The sequence below is a fragment of the Ostrinia nubilalis genome, chromosome 16 (assembly GCF_963855985.1).
Source record: "Ostrinia nubilalis chromosome 16, ilOstNubi1.1, whole genome shotgun sequence".
Taxonomy (NCBI): domain Eukaryota; kingdom Metazoa; phylum Arthropoda; class Insecta; order Lepidoptera; family Crambidae; genus Ostrinia; species Ostrinia nubilalis.
Genome location: NC_087103.1, coordinates 15,369,408 through 15,391,858, shown reverse-complemented (window position 1 = coordinate 15,391,858; position 22,451 = coordinate 15,369,408). Strand labels below are relative to the sequence as shown.

At 36.1% G+C, this 22,451-nt stretch overlaps 1 protein-coding gene across 1 annotated transcript; it reads left to right on the top strand.

Annotated features, from left to right (window-relative positions):
* Positions 1-13,516: 13,516 nt before the first annotated feature.
* On the top strand, positions 13,517-16,134 carry LOC135079462 (cytochrome P450 6B6-like). Its single transcript, XM_063974123.1, has 2 exons — positions 13,517-14,965; positions 15,933-16,134. Exons 1-2 carry the CDS (start codon positions 13,597-13,599, stop codon positions 16,112-16,114), a joined length of 1,551 nt encoding a protein of 516 aa, XP_063830193.1. The 5' UTR covers positions 13,517-13,596; the 3' UTR covers positions 16,115-16,134.
* Positions 16,135-22,451: the final 6,317 nt, after the last annotated feature.

The window sequence follows — 22,451 nt, the reverse complement described above, 5'->3', positions numbered from 1 at the left end:
TAATTTTAATGTAATAGCTAAAGAACTTTTACTGTCTACGTTTGTACTGTGGCAGTGTCGACGGGTTCGGTAATTAAGTGCGCGATAAATCCGGTGACTCGGCGATACCCGGCATTTGTACCGGAGCAGACTTACGGCTCGGACAACAAGCCGGATCGCAAGTTATAGTATTAACTAGAATTTGCTTTGCATTCAACTACGTAGCCAACAGTTATGATAGTTATTGATAGTCTTTATCGGTAGTTGACCAAATAGCAACAAATTGCATAGTAAGCACTGTACGGTAAATAGGTATTCCTTGACACGGTATATTACTACCCCAGCAAAACATTAAATATTTATTTATTTTTATTTATTTAAAACTTATATGCACATAGAACGGTGAACATAACATTACTTAGTCTCTTTTTGTTCCTATTTCGCATTAAAGATCACCTAATTAAAGCAGATACAAAAATGTACAACACAATCTAAGAAATACCTTTTCATCTATTATACCTAATAACATCGTGAAACCAAGAAAATATCAGCAAAAGCGCTCTGTACTCTCTAGTCGCATTTTGAGAAAATAAAAAATAATATTCCGTGAAATATTGAAAAGGAATCTTCGTGTTTCGGCGGAAAATTGTAAAGTACCAACGAAAAAGGGAAAAAGGCGAATGTTCTAGTGTTGTACTGAAAAGTGAAATGTCAACGAAACATTTTTCAAGTAGAGCAGCGAAATGATAAAGCGAGCGTACACTGAAAAATGTTCGCTGCTTATTAACTCGACTTTTAGTTACCTACTCAACAAAGTGAAATAGGTATGACCTGTGACGAAACGGGTAAAAGGACTAAAGTAACTTTGAGCTCACTGTAAATATTAATAAAATTTTCCTTATTTTAATGTATTTCCTCTTAACCAAACTTCATTTTCAAATAACAAAAATTATTATGTTCTACCTATTGCTCTATGTAACTTTATTAAATAATGACTAATTTGATAGTTCAACAAAAACAGCTTTATTATTTGGCAAGTAAAAATTATACTGACGCTTATTATAGTGTGATGATTGTGAAGTGTTCAGTTAATTTAAGTTACAGTTATTACTGAAATAAACATTTCTGATATCAATATTTTCCTTAAGTAATAACTTTTTCAAATACAAATCGAAAATATCTAGCTGTTAATTTTTATAGGTTATTCTACGTAATAAGGAAATGTTAATTTTTTTTTACATGCTAATGAGGTAGGCGGTGATAAAAATAAACGCAGATATTATAATGTAATTCACTTCGTATGTATCTTTTGTCTAAATGACTTAAAACATTAAATAAATAATGCCCATTGGTTAAGTGTAACACTGCGAAACCGCCGCGCCGCCTTCTGCCTTATTGGGTGCAATAGCAACTTAATATTCCAAGCGAGCTCGAGCTGCGGTGCAAGTCACAGCCAGTTCAACGAAGACTGAAGACTCATTCGCTTCAGTGCCATTGAACACGATCTCACATCCATCATGCCAGCATAGATATGGGCATTTCTACTGTACGGTGTATTTTTTCTCAATTCGGTGCTAACATTTATATTTAGTTTTTTAAGTAGTTTCAATACAAAAAAAATAAATGTTACTCCATTCTGAATGTAAAAATAGCATTGTCACTAAATATTGTGAAGTGGTTTATGAGAAATGTTATGCATCGAATTGAGAGAGCACCGAATTGAGAAAATGAATCACGGAATTGAGAAATGAATCTCCAAATATAAAAATCGCTCCGCAAACTTAGAATTGATGACATTATGAAGAAATACATAATGTATTTCAATAATTAATATAATAAATACTTAAAACGTTTTGATATCTGATTGCTGGTCTATTAGTTAGATGGTTCATTTTAGGTTTATGTGTCTGAAATACCAATGGAATAAAACAAAAATCCTAATCAATATGTTTAATTTTTTAATAAGGAACTATAATAAAATTCCTAATTTTTATATATTATTTTAATTTTATTTAAATAAAACAAATAAATACATAACACAGGGTCTCTTCGTTTATTTATTCTTAACCTTAAACATAAAACAAATATTGCAAAACCCAAGAGCTAGATTGACCTGACACTATACCGAAGATATTATATCGGATGTCAGTTTGTACACGATTAAAATGGCACTCAAATAGCTGAAATACAACAAGGCACCAGGTGTTACGGCATTATAGCTGAGCTTCGCCGGTACTAAAGGCTCTACAGAAGCAGTTCAATTCCATCATTGTCGAAGAAAAAACGCCTTCGGCATGGCACAGAAGTGTGGTGATAGCATTATAGACTCATCTCACTTATGAGGCGTGTTTACAAGCTGTACTTCCAGTCTTCCGAACAAGCTTGTTTCCGAAAAGGCTTTAGTATTATGGTACACACACAGGTACGCTACGTCAGATTATACAGAAGACCAAGGAGTCGCGATATCGGGGATGATATCGGAGTCATGGCCTCCGTAGAGCCTTTCAACAAGTGGGTCTCAAAATGAACATGGACAAGACAAAAATCATGTCAAATGTCCGTGTTGCACCCACTCCTCTGAAGGTTGGAGACTACACTCGAAGTTGTTGACAATTGTGTTTATCTGGGACAAGAGTCCAGATAGTTAGGTCCAACTTTGAGAAAGAGGTCTATCGCTGAATTCAACTCAGCTAAGCATCGATCGGGAAGCTTCGCTATTACGTCTGAAATACCGCAGCGTCTTAAGACAAAAGTCTTCTACCAGTGTGTGTTGCCAGTGATGGTGTATGGATGTGAAACTTGCTTACTATCGCTTACTATGAGCATAATAAGAATCAGAAATGTGAATATCGGCAAGAGAACCAAAGTGACTGGCATAGCCCATAAATCAAGTAGCAGTGGGCGGGGCACATAGCTCCTACAGATAATGTCTGTTGGGACTGAAAAGTTGTCGAGTGGAAACCACGGACCAGTAAGCAGGCCCCCACTAGGTAGACCGACGATCTGGTGAAAGTCGAGGGTATAACCTGGAAGAATTATTTTAACAAGATAGCAATAGCAGTGTATTTTTTTAATATAACCTCAAAAAATTAGTTTTATTGTTCACCCTATTATTATGCTCTATTGATTTCATTATTATTTTAAGTTACACAAACAATTTATAGCACAATAAAAGTATCTATTTTCATTTAATATCAATTCGGTGTACGTGTTTTCTCAATTCGATGCCCCATATTCCGCGGAATTGAGATCCACGGAATTGAGTAAAAACCACATTTCATCAAATTACTCGAAAATATTATAAATTACAACGATTTCTACCAAACGTAATGGCAGATATCAGTTAAATACTTAATTAATTCAGCAGTAATCTCATTAAATACTTCATGAACATTATTAATGTCGCACACCGGTTTGAGAAATGACCAGTGACCAAAAATTCTGAGTGATTTCAAACCTCTGAAAAATGCTCCTCAAAGCGACTGATCCCTCTTTTATACTGCTCGACCACTCGAGTGCAACTGCTAGTTTATGGGAATCAGGCGTGGGTGTTCGTATTGTGCGTTGTTAGTGATATAGGAGCACAAAAGTAAAAATCACGGAATTGAGGCACACACGTCGGACAAAATTTAAATGTGTTACTGTATTAAAACCCAAGGACTTGCAATAAAGAAACTCATTTATATAGCTTTATTAACTATCCCTTGTTCTGTGAATGTGGGTTTCATAATAAGGAAGTTATTATTTCAAAAGTTATGAAGCAAAAACGAGTAAATTCTGGAAACCGGACACTCCATTTTAGGCCAAATTTCGCCCGTTTTTGAACTTTCGGATTTTGTCAAGTCGAGATGTAAAACCTGGCGGTCTTCTAAATATGCTCTCCATCAAGTCAAGAGTCTTATAAATACGTGTGATTTTTTTCAAGTCCGTACTTCAATTTTAAAGGTACTTTTTTCGCCCCAGTAGGTCGATCGGTCGTCCCCGTAGAAATGCCCATAAATGGGTGAATATCAACAAACTCGTTTTTTGCCTAATTCCAGTGGCGAATTTTTATTTCCACTTTCTAAAACTTTTTTGTGGCAGAAATAATAGTAAATGACTTGTGTTGTTCAATGATATGGTAGAGATCAAAATATTATTAATACTTCTCGAGATATGTTAATTTGAAATTATCAAGAGCCACCGAAATTGTATTTGAGCCACCGGGATTAAGAACCAATCCACCGAAATTTATTTATACAGCGGAATTAGGAATGTTATGGACTATTGTCTCAAATTACTTATTTATTTGTAATCAATTAAGTATTATTATCCAGTAATGATGTTTATAATTGGCAAAAATATTTAGGCCTGTGTTGTGACCCTAAAAAGCATCAGATCTTCCCATGTGAGTCGTAAAAGACGACTAAGGAATCAAAATACTGGAGAAAAGGCTGCAGCATCATTCCAGGTATTACACTACCATACTGGAACTACCAACCAGCCTGCTAAGCATGGTGATAACGGCAAAATCCCTCCATAGAAAACAAATCCAAAACTTTCTGGCTCTAGCCGCCAGCAGCCCCGTTGTTCTAGACTCATCACAAAGACATCATACATGACCCTCAATCCCAGAAACCAACTCTAGTCCCGGGAGGGCGACCAACTGCCCCAGGTTAGTGTCAGGTTTAACTTCCATAAGTAAAAATTTTGGTCCAGGCTAGCCAAGTTTTCATGATGGTATCATGCCTATCCTACACTCAGAATTACGCAACTAATTATTCGCTAAAGACCATGCGAACTGGAGATTAAGTATGATGATATTTCTAGATCTATACCAGCTACTGAACGAACACATTACATTACTAAATGAAAGTAGTGCAATTAAGAAACGGAGGACTAAATCCAGCCAGCTCCATGAAGAGAGAAGGCCTAGCAAAAGATGCTAGAACTGTAAAATTGTACTGAGCTGCACCTTAATAGTACTGCAAAAAACAAAATATAGGCGTCATTTTTTAGACGAACAGGCAATTTAATCACTTCTGCGATCACCGATCACCACACAGCTTATGACCGCTGTCTATGGAGGATCACTATCTATGGTTGCGATCCTCTACAGTGAGGGACCGAGGTAGAAGAAGAAGCGATCACCGAAATGGAAGAATGCCGAATAAAAGAAGCTCAAAACATGTCGACTGATGAAGTCTAAGCCACGACCAGTGCCAATCCAGCTCCAAAACCCCACGAATTTTCAGCTCGAGTGGCAGAATAGATTGCAACCTACGAGGCTAGGGAAGTTTTAGCTGTTTCAGGACTATTCTCATCTGTTTTTAAGATTCTACTTAGTATGGATGTTTAAATAGCAATCCAAGTCCTCACGCTGGTACAAAGTGTATTATAGAGGCGATTTTATGGAGGTGGTAGAGACTGGAATTACATGAACGTTGGCGATGGTCCAGAGTCAGGTGCGGCCTCCTGCTTCGAGCTTTACCGCTTTTTCCTGAAATATGACTGTCTCGTTATCCAACATCCAGTCTCCCAGACAACCTCATTTTCGAAAAGACGTTCGTAATACTACGTACATATTTAATGCTGCGTCAAATTATGCAGAAGACTGAGGACTATAATCAGTCATTATTATTGGCCTTTTTGTACTATAAGAAAACCTTCGGCCAAGACCTGGGCTGTGCTACAGTCTCTTTAATGGCGCCAAATTGACTGTGCAAATTGACTGCAACTTCTGAAGTATTTGTATGAAAACTTCATCATATCAGCCCTCCTCCAAGATCAGAACTCGAAACTTATCAGGTTGCTGCGAGGGTTCAGAGAGGGAGACACCATAATCTCTTAAAGTCTTCACTGCCTCCACTCAGAGGTTTTCAAGCTTCTGAGCTAGAGCGAGCTCAGTATCAAGATAAGGCGAGTACATCACACAACTTCGACTCACTGACGATATTGTAGTTATGGCTGAGACCTTAGTAGACCTAGGTACAATGCTCCAGAGCCAATAAGACCAATTCTGGCAATAGATTCGGCACCGGAGCCACCGAAATTGCGCCACTGAAATTAAAAATTTGTTACAAAATTCAAATTATAAAGAAAACTATAATTCTGATCAATAATTTCTGTATGCAGATACAACAAAATACCAAACTTTAATCATGTAAAACAATCGTTTAGCATCTAAGTAAGTAGTTTTCACTCATACACTTGTCAGCGGAATTGAAAAATTTTGTATTCCTGTGCCGCTGATACACATATTTTCGTGTCTACTGGAAAAACAATACCACAAGTCGCAAGTCTTTATAGCCCGATCAGGAGGACACAGCTGAGTGATTCAGGGAAGAAGAACTCTACGTCTCTCAAAGCTTCTTTGGAGAAGTAAGAGAGTGTCGAAATTGAGCCACTGTAATTGCTTTTTCTCGTAGGACATTTTTGAAAGGCTATTTAAAACACTTAAATAATGAATTAAGACATTTCTTTCATATCATTTGGAAGTCTTATTTAATGTATTTTATGACTATATTATTCTTAAATTACTAGAATCCCCGAGAAAGAAGGAATAACACAATTTATGAGTAGAAATAGAGTCAGGACACGCCACCGCTATTAGATTTTGGGTCTTTGAAAAATTTTTCAGCACATAAAATAACTACCTATTGTCCTGAAGACTTTGCTATCGTGTAAAACGCTGTTTAAACTATATACAGAAAAAAAATCATCGCTCTAGTTACATTTCTCCCATCGATTCTCAGCTCCGCCGCGTAAAAAACGTGTTTGGGATATTCACCCATATCGTCATGGGGACGTCCTAATTAACTTATGCTCTTGTACAAAAACAAGCACAGGAGGCGGTGTTTTTTCCCTTGAAATTGTGTGTCAATTTCTTTGTCAAATACAGTAATTATTTATAACAAATACAGATAAATAAATCAATTACAAAAATACATATTGTGCCCTGCAAAATGGGGGCCCGTTCATATCATGCTGAGACATATCGTGGAATGCCTCGACACTGAATTCCAGCGGGTCCCTTTGAGGTTGCTGCGCCTCTCCGCCGACGGAAAAGCACTCCGTAAAAGTATTTATCCGCCGGAGGACACGCAATAAGCGGGAAGCACAGAAGGAATACAGGCAGGTAATAAAAGAAAAAAAATCTACTTATAAAACAAAAAAATAAAAAATAATGATAACTTAATAATTGTAAATTACAAAATACTTCAAAAGAGCGCATTATACACAGACACGTCACAATCTTTATAGAGAGAAATTAATTAGCTACGCCGCACGCTGGTGATCCAGCGTAACTAACGTTTTCGTTTTCAATACTCTGTAACACAAAGATAGTAAGTCGAATGAGATAGAAATACTCGTAAATATCGAATTAGTTACGGACATGGTAATCTTGAGTAGTTTTCCTTTAGAGCAAGTGCGCCTACTACGACAACATACGATAAGCAACGTTTCCCCGTGTACTCATACCGTAGCGTTGAGTCTCGTTGGTCACTGTCCTGTGACATGGACACCGTCCAGCCGCACTGCACAGCTGCGATTTATGTCCTTCGGGCGCTTGTTTTATTAATGACCACTTTGATGCACCGTCGCGACACGACACTCCACGCACACTACAAATTGTTTTGATTTATTTTTATTTTATAAAATTAAAAATCAATCACTTAGCTCTAATACCCAAAAAATGAATAGAAGCATTGATATGACAGTTTTAAGAATAGAACTTCGTGGTAAATTTTCAAGTGCCAAATAAAAACACTGCCTATTTGAGCATTTATGACACGCTTATTTAAATTATTGGTAAGCAAATGTTATAACACAGTGCAGGATAAGATGTATTTATATTTAATAATTAAGATATAGATATATTTATCAGATAACATACAGAACATAGGGATCAAGTATTTTTGTTTAAAATTTTAAATGACTACATAGATTCATCCTTCCTTCTCAGCCGAGTGTCATTCAGGTGCCCCAGGCTCAGTGCCCGCTCCAATGCAATTTTCTCTGTTCCTATTTGTAGAACAAATTATTCAAAGAATAGATTTCTTGTTCGTGCTTGCAACACACATAATGTTCGATACAGTCACATTGATATATTCAATTGTCCTCTGCGTGTTTTTACTTCACATGTTAAGAAGGTTGACCACGTTTAAGTGGGATTATCTTGTTTCTGATGAACGAAATTACCTAGTTAAATTACTACGAAACTTTTTATAATATGTCTTCGCTATTGACAAATTAACATTGGAAACTTTTTTGGCTTATGAATAAACTAATCTTTTTCCTGTACCTATGTAATATAAAAGCTGTATGTTTCTTTCATTAAATAAATAAATAAGTTGATAAAATTATTTGAATAATTACGAGTTTTATGATGTGATAAATTATTATTAGATGACATCTGCAATTATGTATGTAATCGTTATTGAATTATGCTTGGTGAATCTTTAACATCGACAATTTTTGAATTTTTGACATTGAGTACCTACTATTAACATTTATATTGACATCTTACATTAATAATATTGGAATTTATTGAAATGTTTAATAATTAATTTAATATTTGCATGTCAGAAATGACTAATTGTGAGACTTAACCATTATCTGTTCCATCTTCTGTACCACATTTAAAGCAAATAAATGATGATTATATGAACAGAAAAAAGATTAATATCATACATGAAAGTTAAACAACTTTAGTCGTGGTTTGGAACAGATAGGAACCATTTTTACGCTATCAATACGTAACTCGTATTTAAAAATTTACAGTCTACCTGGGATAACAAGAAACAACACATAAAAAATTGTCAAAATCAGTCAAAAAAGGTATTTCTATGTTTGTTTTAGTGGTGTCACCTCAAAATCTAAGGTATTCAATCAGCTGCTTCATATTTATTACCTTCCGCCTGAGCGAAACGAAATCAGATTACTAGCTTCGAATAAAATCCACTGAAAATCCAGGGAATTTCGCGTTTTTGCCGCCACTCGGCTTAAATCCTGAACCAGCTACTGCAGTAAACAAACATTTGTTTGTTTAACGATAGGTAAAAGATAAATAAATTTATAAAATACGAGTAGTTAATGGCTTAACCATGTTACCATTATTTTTTGCTTAATTTTAAATTGTTAAAGTCCAAAGTGCAACTCACTAAACCACAACAAAATTGTTTTCAAATGTGTAATGAAAAATACTTTTTAACAACAATTTATTTATAGCAACACAGTAAGTCAAACGTTGGATCATTGGGGAAGGCTATTTTCAGCAGCGAACGTCCTATGTCAATGATGAATGATGATGATGAACGTCAGGTCAACTAATACCCGCTTACCACCAGACCGTTGACAAAAGAATTTTTACTTTCATTCATCATCATCATCATTTCAGCCATAGGACGTCCACACTGCTGAACATAGGCCTCCCCCAATGCTTTCCGTGTTGATCGATTGGTAGCGGCCTGCATCCAGTGCTTCCCTGCTACCTTTACGACGTCGTCGGTCCACCTTGTAGGTGGACGTCCCATGCTGCGTTTTCCGGTGCGCGGCCTCCATTCTAGAACTTTTCTGCCCCATCGGCCGTCAGTTCTGCGTACTATGTGCCCTGCCCATTGCCACTTCAGCTCGCTAATCCGTCGTTACTTTCATTAGCATCAACTTATTACGACAATCACCTTGAACAAAACCGTGGTATCGTGCTAGTGTTCCCCAAAGCCAGCCAAGACATCTGCGGGAGAATGCCTCGGTGTCGCGGAATCCAAATGCATATTGTATGGCGCCATGAGCCCACACACTTCCGCCCCTCGCAGGATTACTTGCGAGTTCGCGAGTACACTGATATCTTTTGTCCCAGAAACAAATAATACCCAAACGCTTATCTATTTTTTGTTTTGATTTAGTTGGAAATAATAGATCATAAAATATGTTATCATTTGTTCTGTGAATCTAGTAATTATTACTGTAATAATTTATAGATAAGCTTCACTCGGTAAGGACCGACTGATAACCAACGCCAAAACTTACATAGTTGTTTGATAGCTATAAATGTCCATTATTATTTTTTTTTAAATTAATTTCAAGGACTTATACAGGGTGTCCCAGAATGGGTGAATCAAACTGCTAGGGGAGGCAGCTCTACTAATTTACTATCCCTAAATAATATGAAAAAAAAAATTTGAGTTCGGATTTTTTTAAAAATAATGTGCTCTAAACTCGAAATCTAGTATTATTTTCAAAAGTTTGTTTACAGATAAACGAAGCGATCATGTACCTACAATTAATATTAGTAAGAAAAAAGTAAAATAAACTCCAAACGCAGCAATTATAGCCAGAGACTAGGCAAAGCTGATTTATTTTCACTTTTTCAAATATTTTTTTTGTTTCCTTATGCGCTTTATTTTTTTTCATATTTTTAGGGATAGTACATTAGTAGAGCTACCTCCCCTATCAGTTTGATTCACCCATTCTGGGACACCCTGTATGAGTATAAAGTGTTATGCATATTTTGTTTCACTAGAAATAAATCTTCAAAAACAGCTCATCCTAAGTTCATCGTCTGTTTCCGTAAATAAATAAACACTTTTTGCATGTATCAAATATTAAAATGTTTTTCTTTGTGTATACTATAGCTTAATATTGTCCCAATCTACTCACAAAATTTCATAAAATTAAGAATGTTGTGGTTCTTGAAAAAAAAACGTAAAAATGTTGTGGAAACATTTTTCCAACGAAACATTTAAATTCTCTATTTTATACAAAACGGCAATTTCATACTTTAACATCTAATATTATTTACATTTACCTACAGTAGATATTATAATAAACTTTTGTTTGACGTATTTTAAGGTACTAAAATCCCAAAATAGAACAAATAAAAAATTGGATTGAACTTACGTAAGCAAATAAGACGCAAAACAATCCTGACGTAATTGCCTACAATTTATAACTTTACTATGCGGGCCTATTTGCTATTTTTGGAGGCGATTATAGTTTTTGTGATACACGGACTTTGTACTCATGGCGGGGCAACCAGTTTGTTGTGGCCGCGGATATCGCGTTATTGTGGTGTATTATTAGAAGAGGCGGGCGTCAGCGAACGTATTCATTGCTAAATTAATAGTACAACCGAACACAACCTTATTTTTTCCGTTACGTCTATGAAGTAAGATTATTAGAAGAAAACTAAAGTTTTACAATTTGTATTAGCCTTCGTCTAATATTAACGCATTCAATAACATGGTATGAAACGCTTGCGATGCGTAAGTAAATAAAAAAAACACGACTAGTGATAATTGAACAAACACTCGTCTACCTACTCGGTTTCTTTGAGAGTTCAGGTCACTGGTCAGCCGCTGCTAGAGACGTCTCGCCGTTTGTGGACATACATTGGACATGTTGTTAAAATAATTTAAAAAATCACTAGCCAGACGCGTGCCGCATCCTCGACGGAATGTTAGCGATTTCCACTAAGCCCTATATTTTTTTTAGTTTAGACATTTGGATAAAACTTCTCTAAGTTAAGCCTACACGAGTGTTGGTATTCATTTATTTATTTCGCCTGTGCCAATAAATCTGAAAATAAATGACCGGTAAATATTTTCGGGTTAAATCTTATAAAATGAATAAACTTATTGCTATTTTTTTATTGGTTTTTTAATCTGTTCAATATTGTTTTAAATCCTTATGTGCAATTTGTTATCCCTAATAAATAAAAATAAAAATTTTAGTACAGGTTAATCAACATTTAAATTAGGAAAGCTCATTCTTGGCCATTCATTAAACATTTCACATTTAGAAAACATTTCATTTCTGTTAATTGCATTTTAGGAGATACAGTTATACTTGAAAACCATCTTTGTTTATTATAATCTTTTAAAAATAGACGCAACTCAGAGTGCAAAGTCCAACTTACCTACTAGATACGACTGAAACGATAAGATAACACTCAACTGGGTGAGTGTTTACCTTTGCAGACACTGGAGATATAGAGGTACAAAGGTACAATGACACTTCATAGTAATCAACTGAACTACATACATTAATTTTAATAGTTCACGTGCATATTTCATCAATTATTGACAATTTATACCCATTCTTGATTCCATTTCTTAATTTTTTCTTTTATCAAGTAAAATAACAATTATCTTACCTATGTGTTCAATTTATTTTCCTAAAATCCCGCCTTGGTAACGATGGCTTAATTTAAACCTAATACTTATTAGGACCTAATATTGGATCTTTTTATATTATGATGTAGGCTAAGCAATTGTCTCGCTTTATTTTTACTTACACTAGTTACACAATTTGAAATTTTCTATTGCAACATTACATCAGCCACCTGAATCACACCACCGTTCCCAATCGAACTTAAAAGTGCGCAGTCACTGTAAGGAGAAACCCAATGTCATTCACCGTCCAAAGTCCAAGCGAGATCTTTCGCGAGTCCAAAGTCCAGTCTATGACCGCATCGTTACTATTTACCATAGTAATTACCGTGCGCGGGCACAGCCTTCGCGGACCGGTCGAGAGAGCAAAAACTCGCCGCAATAACAATCATCGTGACAGTGATGCCACTACATTGGAGGAAACTAATGCGTAAACTAATATACATACGACGTCATAATGTAATACCTAAGTATTAACAGATCATGCAATTTAAGTCATGCGAGTATAGACTTCGTGTCTAAAGTTAATCTTTATTTGAATGTTTTTACGTCATGCTGATAAAAATAAGTAATATTATTTCCCAGAAAAAATAAAATGCCTAGGTTCTAGTAAATCGCAAGAACCAAAGTGACCGACATAGCTCGCAGAATTGCTAAAATCAAGTGGCAGTAGGCGGGGCACAAAGCTCATGCAGACGATGGCTCTCTATAAGTTCTCGAGTGGCGACCACAGGCTGGGAGACGTAGCGTGGGCAGGCCTCCCACTAGGTGGACTGACGATCTGTTAAACGTCGCAGGAGGAACCTGGATGCAGGCAGCGCAGGACTGCTCGTTATGGAAATCCTTGAGGGAGGCCTTTGTCCAGCAGTGGACGTCATTTGGCTGAAACGACGAGGTTCTAATGAAAATAACAAAATCTCTATTTTAAAACTTTTGACAATTATTTTGCAAATCCTACTAGTTTTGAATTGTAATTGTATTTTACAAATATACAGGTGCACTTAATTATGAACCTAAATAAATGTCAACCCATAAAAATACTTTAAGATTACAAATTTTCTTATACTTATTAAGTACTATACAAACCACAACTAATTATGACGACATGTTAAAACAACAACTGTTAAAACTGCCTTCTTATGAACATACTTATAGCAATCATTGTTAAATTAATTTACCAATGCAAAGAGATCTAGTTCAGATAATTAATGCATAATTATGTTTCTAAAAAAACTGCCTACTAGAATCTTATTATGCCTACCCTTAATACGGCTTTTATCTTGACTGATTTCGTTTATCAGACAATAGCTTCTAACGCGTTTTCAGTAATATAGGTGACTCACGTATTCGAATCCTTGATATAATAGCACGCCCATAACTGACCGGCATGCAGTAGCTGAGCTATAACCGCGCCGGCCCGACCTGCGCGAGCAGTCGCACCGCAACCCGCACCGCCACCACAACCATGATTGTCGTCGCGCTCGTGGCCATCGCGCTTGTTGCGCTTTACTTTTACAACGTCAGAAACTTCAACTACTGGAAGGAAAGAGGAGTAAAACATGAAAAACCAATACTATTATTCGGCACCAACGCCAAAAATTACCTGCAGAAGCAAAGTGTCACAGAAAATTTAGTGGAATTGTATTGGAAGTATCCCGACGAGAAAGTGGTCGGATTTTACAGATCCACAGACCCATGTTTGCTGGTGAAGGACCCGGAGATTATTAAGCGGGTCCTGCAGACAGACTTCAGCATGTTCTACCCTCGGGGCTTGAACCGTGTGAAAGGGCACGAGATCGAGCCGATGCTGCGCAACCTGTTCTTCGCGGACGGCGACACGTGGCGCCTGCTGCGACAGCGCATGACGCCGGCGTTCACGAGCGGCAAGCTGCGCGCCATGTTCCCGCTCATCGTGGAGCGCGCCGAGAGCCTGCAGGCGCGCGCGCTGGCCGCCGCCGCCGCCGGCCGCACGCTCGACGCGCGCGACCTCATGGCGCGCTACACCACCGACTTCATCGGCGCCTGCGGCTTCGGCCTCGAGGCCGACTCCCTCAACGAGGACGACTCCGCCTTCAGGAAACTCGGAGCGAAGATATTCCGATTTAGCGTAAAGGACGCTATTATTATTATGCTTAAGGATTTCTTTCCGCACCTACTTAAACGTGTTCACACTCTTAAAAGGGTTGAGGGTGAAATGACTGATCTAGTTAGAGTTATATTAAAACAAAGAAATTACCAGCCATCTGGCAGAAATGACTTCATTGACTTATTGCTAGAATGCAAAAAGAAAGGTACGTTGGTTGGGGAGTCTATAGAAAAAAGGAAAGCGGACGGAACAGCTGAAACCGCGACTTTAGAACTGGACGACGTTCTCATGACTGCTCAAGTTTTTGTGTTTTTCGCCGCGGGCTTCGAGACGTCGTCGTCCGCGACCAGCTTCACGCTGCACCAGCTGGCGTACCACCCGGAGGTGCAGAAGAAGGTGCAGGAGGATATAGACAGGGTGTTGGCCAAACATGACAATAAACTGAGCTACGAGGCAGTCAAAGAGATGACGTATTTGGATTGGGCCTTCAAAGAGGGTATGAGGATGTTCCCCTCGCTCGGATTCTTGGTTAGGAAATGTGTGGGGAAATACACAATACCTGAGATAGGACTGACGATAGACGAAAAAGCTAGGATTTGGATTCCTGTTCAAAGCTTGCACATGGACCCGAAGTACTTCGACAACCCTGAGGAGTTCAAGCCAGAGCGGTTCCACCCCGACTCATACGACAGTGCAAACTTGAAGTATGTGTATCTGCCGTTTGGAGAAGGGCCCCGTGCTTGTATAGGTAAGTAATTTCATTAATTTTATTATTTACATACTCGTATGAATAGATAGTTTGATGAAAGTTTACAATAAAATCTTGCAAAAAAAATATTGTTTAAAACAATAAATAATATTTCCATGAGTAGGCAGGTGCACTGCAGTCCAACACTTCAAACTCGGGCAAGCGTAACAAAATTTCTGTTTATTACTAAAAATGGCATAAATTTGCCTTTTGTGACGTGCTGTGAGCAGTAGTACGTAAAACAATAACAATAATCCTAATTATACGAAAAACACTTCCGCGTATAATTTTAGACGCGCGTCTTTTTATGACCCCACAAAAAGGTAAACAAGGAAGACCTTGAATGTTTTAATGACATCTAAAAATATGGTTCGTTAACATTATGCCAGCAGTTGTAATTTTTCCAAGGAATCATAATAATAGAGGAAAATATTATACGTGGATAGCTCGTACTACTTGTAAAAGCAGAATATTAAATTACCCATACAGGAATATCTACTAAAATTATGTAATTATTGTTTTAATTCGATGCAAATATTATTATTAGTTACATCTATTTCCATAAAAAGTCAGTCTATTTTATGATCAATAAAATACCACTATATCAATATCATTCAGCATCAATTCAAAAGCTTTTTGCAGTCCAAAATGCATTCTGTTAACTGAGATGCCAGAAACATTATTTAGACAAAGTTTAAGTGTTGTAGTAGATATAATGTGAGGGTTAGGCTTAATGTGGAGTAGATTATATAGAAGCTTTTTTAAACCGGTGACTGAGTTTGTTGCGGCACTACTTCTCAGCACTTGCCAAATGTTGGTCTCGAAGCGCTGGTAGGGCAAAAAAATTATGAGACATGTAAAAGCTTATGAAATATGAAGCGAAACGATTTAAGTGTTATGGCGATAGGGAGACTTCCAATACTTTCAAGGGCAAAATTTTAAGTTTTTATGATTGTGTTTGTTTTAGGCGAGCGGCTCGGGCACATGCAGTCGCTGGCGGGGCTGGCGGCGATCCTGTCGAGGTTCACGGTGGAGCCGGCGCCGGAGACGGTCCGCAAGCTGGCGGTGTCTCCCAACGCAGGCATCGTCCAGAGCATCCAAGGAGGCATCCCGCTGCTGTTCAAAGAACGGAAAATTTATAAATTATAGTTTTAATCTCATTCATGTTATAGCTAAGTTTGTGGTCTCCTTTAAACGCTGTAGACCGCTTCACAATGCTTCTATTGAATCACAAATTGAGACGCGGCCTACGGCATTTATAGGAAAATGAAAATTATTTATTTATAGCTTTCTGCCCGCGGCTTCGCCCGCGTGGAATTTTGTCTGTCACAGAAAAACTTTATCGCGTGCGTCCCTGTTTCAAAAACCGGGATAAAAACTATCCTATGTCCATTCCCGGGACTCAAACTATGTCCCTGCCAAATGGCAATGCCAGATTTTGTATGGAAAGTGGCGTCTTTTTTTTTTCGCGCGGCCATCGACCAAACTTTGTTTTTTGATTGCAAAATAGTGTAATAAACCAAACTTACTATGGCATGTATACCTCTAAACTCAGTCTGAACTGAGTTACGAGCATTAGAAGTTTGATGATTTTCATACTAGATTTGCTTTTTGTGCGCAAGTTTTGTAAGAAATTGCAACAAAATATTGCGCTATTTTTTTATTGCGCTGATTCTGCTCCATACTGATGTCTGGAGCCTTTAATGAATGGTATTGTTTGTTTACACATACAATCTCACTATTTTGTTGCAATTTGTTAGAAAACTTTGCGCGCAAAAAGCAAATCTAGTATGAAAATCATCAAACTTATAATGCTCGTAACTCAGTTCAGACTGGGTTTAGAGGTATACATGTCGTAGTAAGTTTGGTTTATTACACTATTTTGTAATCAAAAAACAAAGTTTGGTCGATGGCCGCGCGAAAAAAAAAAGACGCCAATTTCCGGCATTGTCTTTTCATCGAAATCGGTTGCGAGGTTTAAGCGGGAAAGCGTAACAGACAGACAGACAGACAGAGTTACTTTCGCATTTATAATATCGTCAGTTGCAGGTTCACTTGGGGTAACTGACAAAATACGGTTTTTGAGTTAAATATACAGTTTTTCTTAGTTTTTTCTGCTATTTCGAATGGTATACGTAAAAAAATTCTAGCTTTAAAAAAATACAATTACACGGACATTTTCAGGTGTAAACTTTTCAGATTTCCTTCACAATTTTGGTGTAACTTACATTGTAATAATTTTACCAGGTTGAATTGGTGTATCTATATATACTTATAATAAATCTGTAGAGAGGTCAATTCTGTACATTAAATATATTTTCAAAATAACTATCAGGGGGTGATTAGTGGTCGATACTGATGCCAAAAATGCAATCAGTAAAATTTTTGTCTGTCTGTCTGTCTGTCTGTCTGTCTGTATGTTCCTTATAGAAACAAAAACTACTCGACGGATTTTAACGAAACTTGGTACAATTATTCTTCATACTCCTGGGCAGGTTATAGGATACTTAGGAATTCCCACGGGAATGGGAATTAGCGGGAAAATCGTTTTGTATGAAAAATCTGAACCGCTTAAGTTAGACGCTTGAAATTCGGCATGCAGGTACCTTAGTAAACTTAAAGCTTAGTTACAACAGAATATTGCAAAATTCCCACGGGAACGGGAGTTAGCGGGAAAAAACATTTGTATGAAAAATCTAAACCGCTTACGTTAGACGCTTGAAATTTGGCATGCAAGTACCTTAGTAAACTTGAAGCTTAGTTACAACAGGATATTGCAAAATTCCCACGGGAACGGGAGTTAGCGGAAAAAAACATTTGTATGAAAAAATCTAAACCGCGTAAGATAGACGAAGGGGGTAAAACGGGATCCACGCGTACGAAGTCGCGGGCGGCCGCTAGTCTGTAATAATGTAAAAATTTTGCTACAAAACTTTGCAATTACACTGATTTGCTAAGGTTTATAATATTAAATAAAATAGGAATTTAGCAAGTTTTAAGGCATATTACATTATTATTATACCAGCAGTATCAGTTAAAGAAGTTAAAGTTAGCTCAACAAAAAAAAAATATTGAAATTGAGCAAACTATCCAGCCAACTAGGCGTCACTGCGCGTTGCTAACATTAACCTGTTGTTACTCTGTTACTTTTACTGTTGTAGTACTCATGACCTTAATTCAACATTGCTATAAAGAGGTGGGAAATTAAATCCATTTTGTTTTCAGTTTAAGTTGCCCCGTAGAGCTAAATACGGTATTGGTAAGTCAAAGCTTAAAAAAATATTGAAATTACTTAGTTTCACAGTAATACTTTAGTTATTTCAATATTTCTGTCTTAAAAAAATTAAATACACATATTTTCTTGATTTTCGTGGCTTTTTTATGTTGCAAAATGTTATTTTTTTCATGAATTCTCTTATTTTTTAATACTTTTACATAAATTATACAGCAACTAAGTAAACAAAACCCAGCAAATGTATCAAATTATTTTAATTTGGGCAGTACTTACATCAATTTGACCTATGTTTTTTCCAAAAGTATGGTGTAAAATTAGTGTAACTGTCAAAAGTACAAAAATACATTGGTGTAACTGCAATTGATTTCCTTAACTAAGACATATTAAATAATTCTTTTTATTTAATCGAAAACCGCGTAGAATTCTAAGCATTTCTGTAAAAACAGATCCAAAAAAGGTTAAATAGGACAAAAGTTAGGTCCGATTTAAGACGAAAAAAAACTTTAAACGGCTCTACTGAAAAACTGTATTTTGTCAGTTACCCCAAGTGAACCTGCAACTGACGATATTAGTTGGGATTCGTCAGGAGACCAAAAGCGTATAGACTTTTTTAAAAATCTTGAAAAATCGAATGCCGTAAGATGGGAATCGGAACTACGACCAATCGCTTGCCGGGAGACTACTCTGAATTTTGAATTACTTGTGAGTTCGATTCCCACCTTGAGCAATTCGATTTTTTCAAGTTATTAAAATCTAGTTTGTAATGAAACTCTCAAAGTTAACAAAATATTATTATTAACTAACGCTAATAGCAGGCCTCCGTCACTCGCCTATGCCGGCCGAGATAATTACCTACAGCGCGCGACAACTTCAAGTTGCAAATCAGTCATGGCCGCCACGCGCCTGTGTGTGTACACACGCGTACCTATACACGCTCGGTCGATCATCATCACAATCAAGGTTTATTGTTCCAACAGCACTGTTATCCTTCTTTAATGGAAAATCGTAATAAATAGGAATAATAATTAACTGTAGTAATTTAAATAATTAATAAAAACTACACTTTTTAAATAATTTTGAATACTTATGCCAAAAAACTGTAGCAAAAAAATATTTTAGCTAATATAAACATTAACTTTACTTCACCGTGTCTATTTTCCGACACTACACCTTTTAAAACTGTTTGTCCAATTTTAAATTATCGCAACACTGAAGTTTATTAATAGGTACTTTAGAGATGGTACGATTATACAAACACCACTAGATTAAAGTTTACCAATCGTAAATACAATAAATGCTTCTTAAAATTAAGTTTTTATTTATTTTACTTTGCTTATACAACCCTGACGCTTGAGCTGTGAGGTAGATCAATTCTGAACACAAAAAAATTGCGCTCTTGTGAGCGTAGTAGTAAGGTGCGATTTCGAATGCACCATGTGCGTTGGATATTTTGCATTATTATTATTACCATTAAAATGTCGGCATCTGATCCTACACAAAGGAGTGCAATTTCTGTTGCTACTATTATGTATTCTGTGCTAATAGACTTTAGCAAAATTAGACAAATAGAAACTGAAATGTCACAGTGATTAGACATCACTGAGGCTGAGTTGCACCACCTAACTTTAACGGTAACTATGACGATAACCGGTGCTTTTTCTATGGAGTTTGACAGATTTTTGACGTTTGTCAAAGTTAAAATAAGATGGTGCAACTCACCCTGAGACAGTTGAGTCTTTGTTTCGCAATCATTTGTTTGCAAGATTGTAAAAGTCTATTGCCACGGATTATTATATCTTTTGCCTTTATCTAATGTAATGGATAACGACTGAACCAATAGTTACTTTTATAATTACATTAAGAAATGTTTATGTTAAATAAAAATTTATAATGTGCAATGTCTATTCAGAAAATCCTATCTTTCTAATTTTAATAGGCGAAAATTACTAGTGATTTCAAACATAAAGTTGAAATTGAGATCTTGCTTGTCTCTACATACGAATATACCTACACTAGACGATGTTCCATAAGAATGAGAGGTGTTGGTTGATTGGAAAGTACCTATTTACTTCAGGTACTTTTCATTAACCCAAGAAAAAGGCAAATATATTTCAGGAAACTCGGCGTTTTTAGGAACATAATAGTCATAGTCATAAATATTGATTGTATCATTCATAATGGATGTATTTAGACATGTTATTGGTTAGTATTAGGGCATCAAAGCCAGCCCTGGTAACAGATATGCCTGTCATACCATAATAAGGATGTAGCTATTAACTACTATGACAACTGTCATTTAGTCGTTTTTGTTTCCATTTACAACATTGTCTTGTTTCCTCATCTATACTACCTAATATTATAAATGCGAAAGTAACTCTGTCTGTCTGTCTCGCTTTCACGCCTAAACCACTGAACCGATTTTGATTAAATTTGGCATAGATATAGTTGGAGTCCCGGGAAAGGACATAGGATAGTTTTTGTCTCGGTTTTTAAAACAGGGGCGCCGCGATAAAGTGTTTCTGTGACAGACAAAATTCCGCGCGGGCGAAGCCGCGGCCGGAAAGCGAGTACATTATAAATTAATAGAAGCGTAGTTACCTCTCTGTTCTAAACAATGGAACAACGTGTACTTAACTGATAACAATCTAGAAAATAATCCTCTTGCCACAGATAGTAATATGATTGCGGCTTAATAGCTCAACAGATGATCAAGCAGGCTATGTTGTTTAGACTTATTAAATTACATAAGTATGTTATTATGTGTTAAGTTGTTGGTATATTATGTTATGTACTCATGGCATTAGTCTGGTTCATCATAAAAACAGTACCTCGGACAGGTCTTCTATTATGAATTTCAATCAATGTTATAATCGGTAGATCATGTTGATTTTACCTGTAGATTAATTAATTTTCTTAGTCATCTGATACGTTACAGTAATTCAGTGATAATACTTGTCTTATATTATCTTTATCTTACAATCACGAAATATTTTTTAAGTAAAATAACAAGGCGATTAAAATATTATTATACTTAGGTATTTTATTTTTTTCATTCAAATACTGCTATGCTTGACGCTTTTACAAATATTTAAACACATAAAATATTATTTTATTCTTTAATTATCCACTCGGTTCGAAAACAACTGATTTTACTTTGTGTTATTTGTTAACACATTGCAAACAAATTAATATTACACGTGCTATCCATTTGTGCCTTCCTATTTATTTCAACCGCAACGAGTATCATCTTATCAACCCAGTAGTGTAGCCTATGTCAATGTTACATAGGAGGTATAACTTGTAACCTAAACCGTTTTAGTATTTTTCCATGAAAAAACTGCGTAAATTTTTGCCTTTGTCCTCATGGCTTTGAGTGAAGGTTTTCCAGTTTTTGTACAAAAACTATTATTGTACTCGTAAGTTGTTTATTAAACTAAATACATGCACAGAAAGACTTGGCTCTACATCCTGTTTCTGTTGTATTTTTTTTAACCTTCAGATTCTAAGATAATAATGCGATGCGAGGAAAAAAAAAGTACCTACTCGTAATATCAAAATCATCTGAAACTACGTCGAATATTATTTTACATTGTTCTCGTGATTTTTATTTATTTCGATAAAACTTTATTATTTTCGTTATGTTTCAGTATCCTATTTTAAAACTATGTATTACTTATGTTTTCTCATTTTGTATGGTAGGATCAATTGCAAGATATTTTTATTAATCAGCTGATTTGCTTTTTTTTCTAAAACCTAACTATTTTCATTTTATTTCAGGGTTTTCTTTGATGAACTACGAGCATAGTGGTACTCATTGTTTATTGTAGTTTAATTACTCTGATATTTTTGTCAAGTCATTCCCCCTTCAAACTGCACACTTTGGTTCGACAAATAAAATATAAGTAACATCAATACATAACATTACATAATTTATTAATTTTATTATCTGTGTGTGATCACTAGCGCATTGTTGTAGACCTGCTACTGCGCAGTTGATAGCAGTCAAAATACAACTCATCATTATACTCAGTCGACCTTCTGCTTTTAATCGTTGAATGTTATTTAAAATCATGTTTATTTTTTAGTTACATGATTCCTAAATATCACATCATTACTAATTTCTATTTATAACTTTATAAATTGTAGGTGTTACTAATGGAGGGACTCAAGTATGTAGGTACCTATGTATGTTTACAATTGAAGTTGTACAATAATGAAGATTGATTATCACGCCATGACCCTGTTTTAAAA

Excerpts from the sequence above, each read along its gene's own strand:
- LOC135079462 (XM_063974123.1), top strand. The coding sequence starts at position 13,597 with ATGATTGTCGTCGCGCTCGTGGCCATCGCGCTTGTTGCGCTTTACTTT. Across the intron at positions 14,966-15,932 it reads AGGGCCCCGTGCTTGTATAG|GCGAGCGGCTCGGGCACATG; the intron begins GTAAGTAATTTC and ends TGTTTGTTTTAG.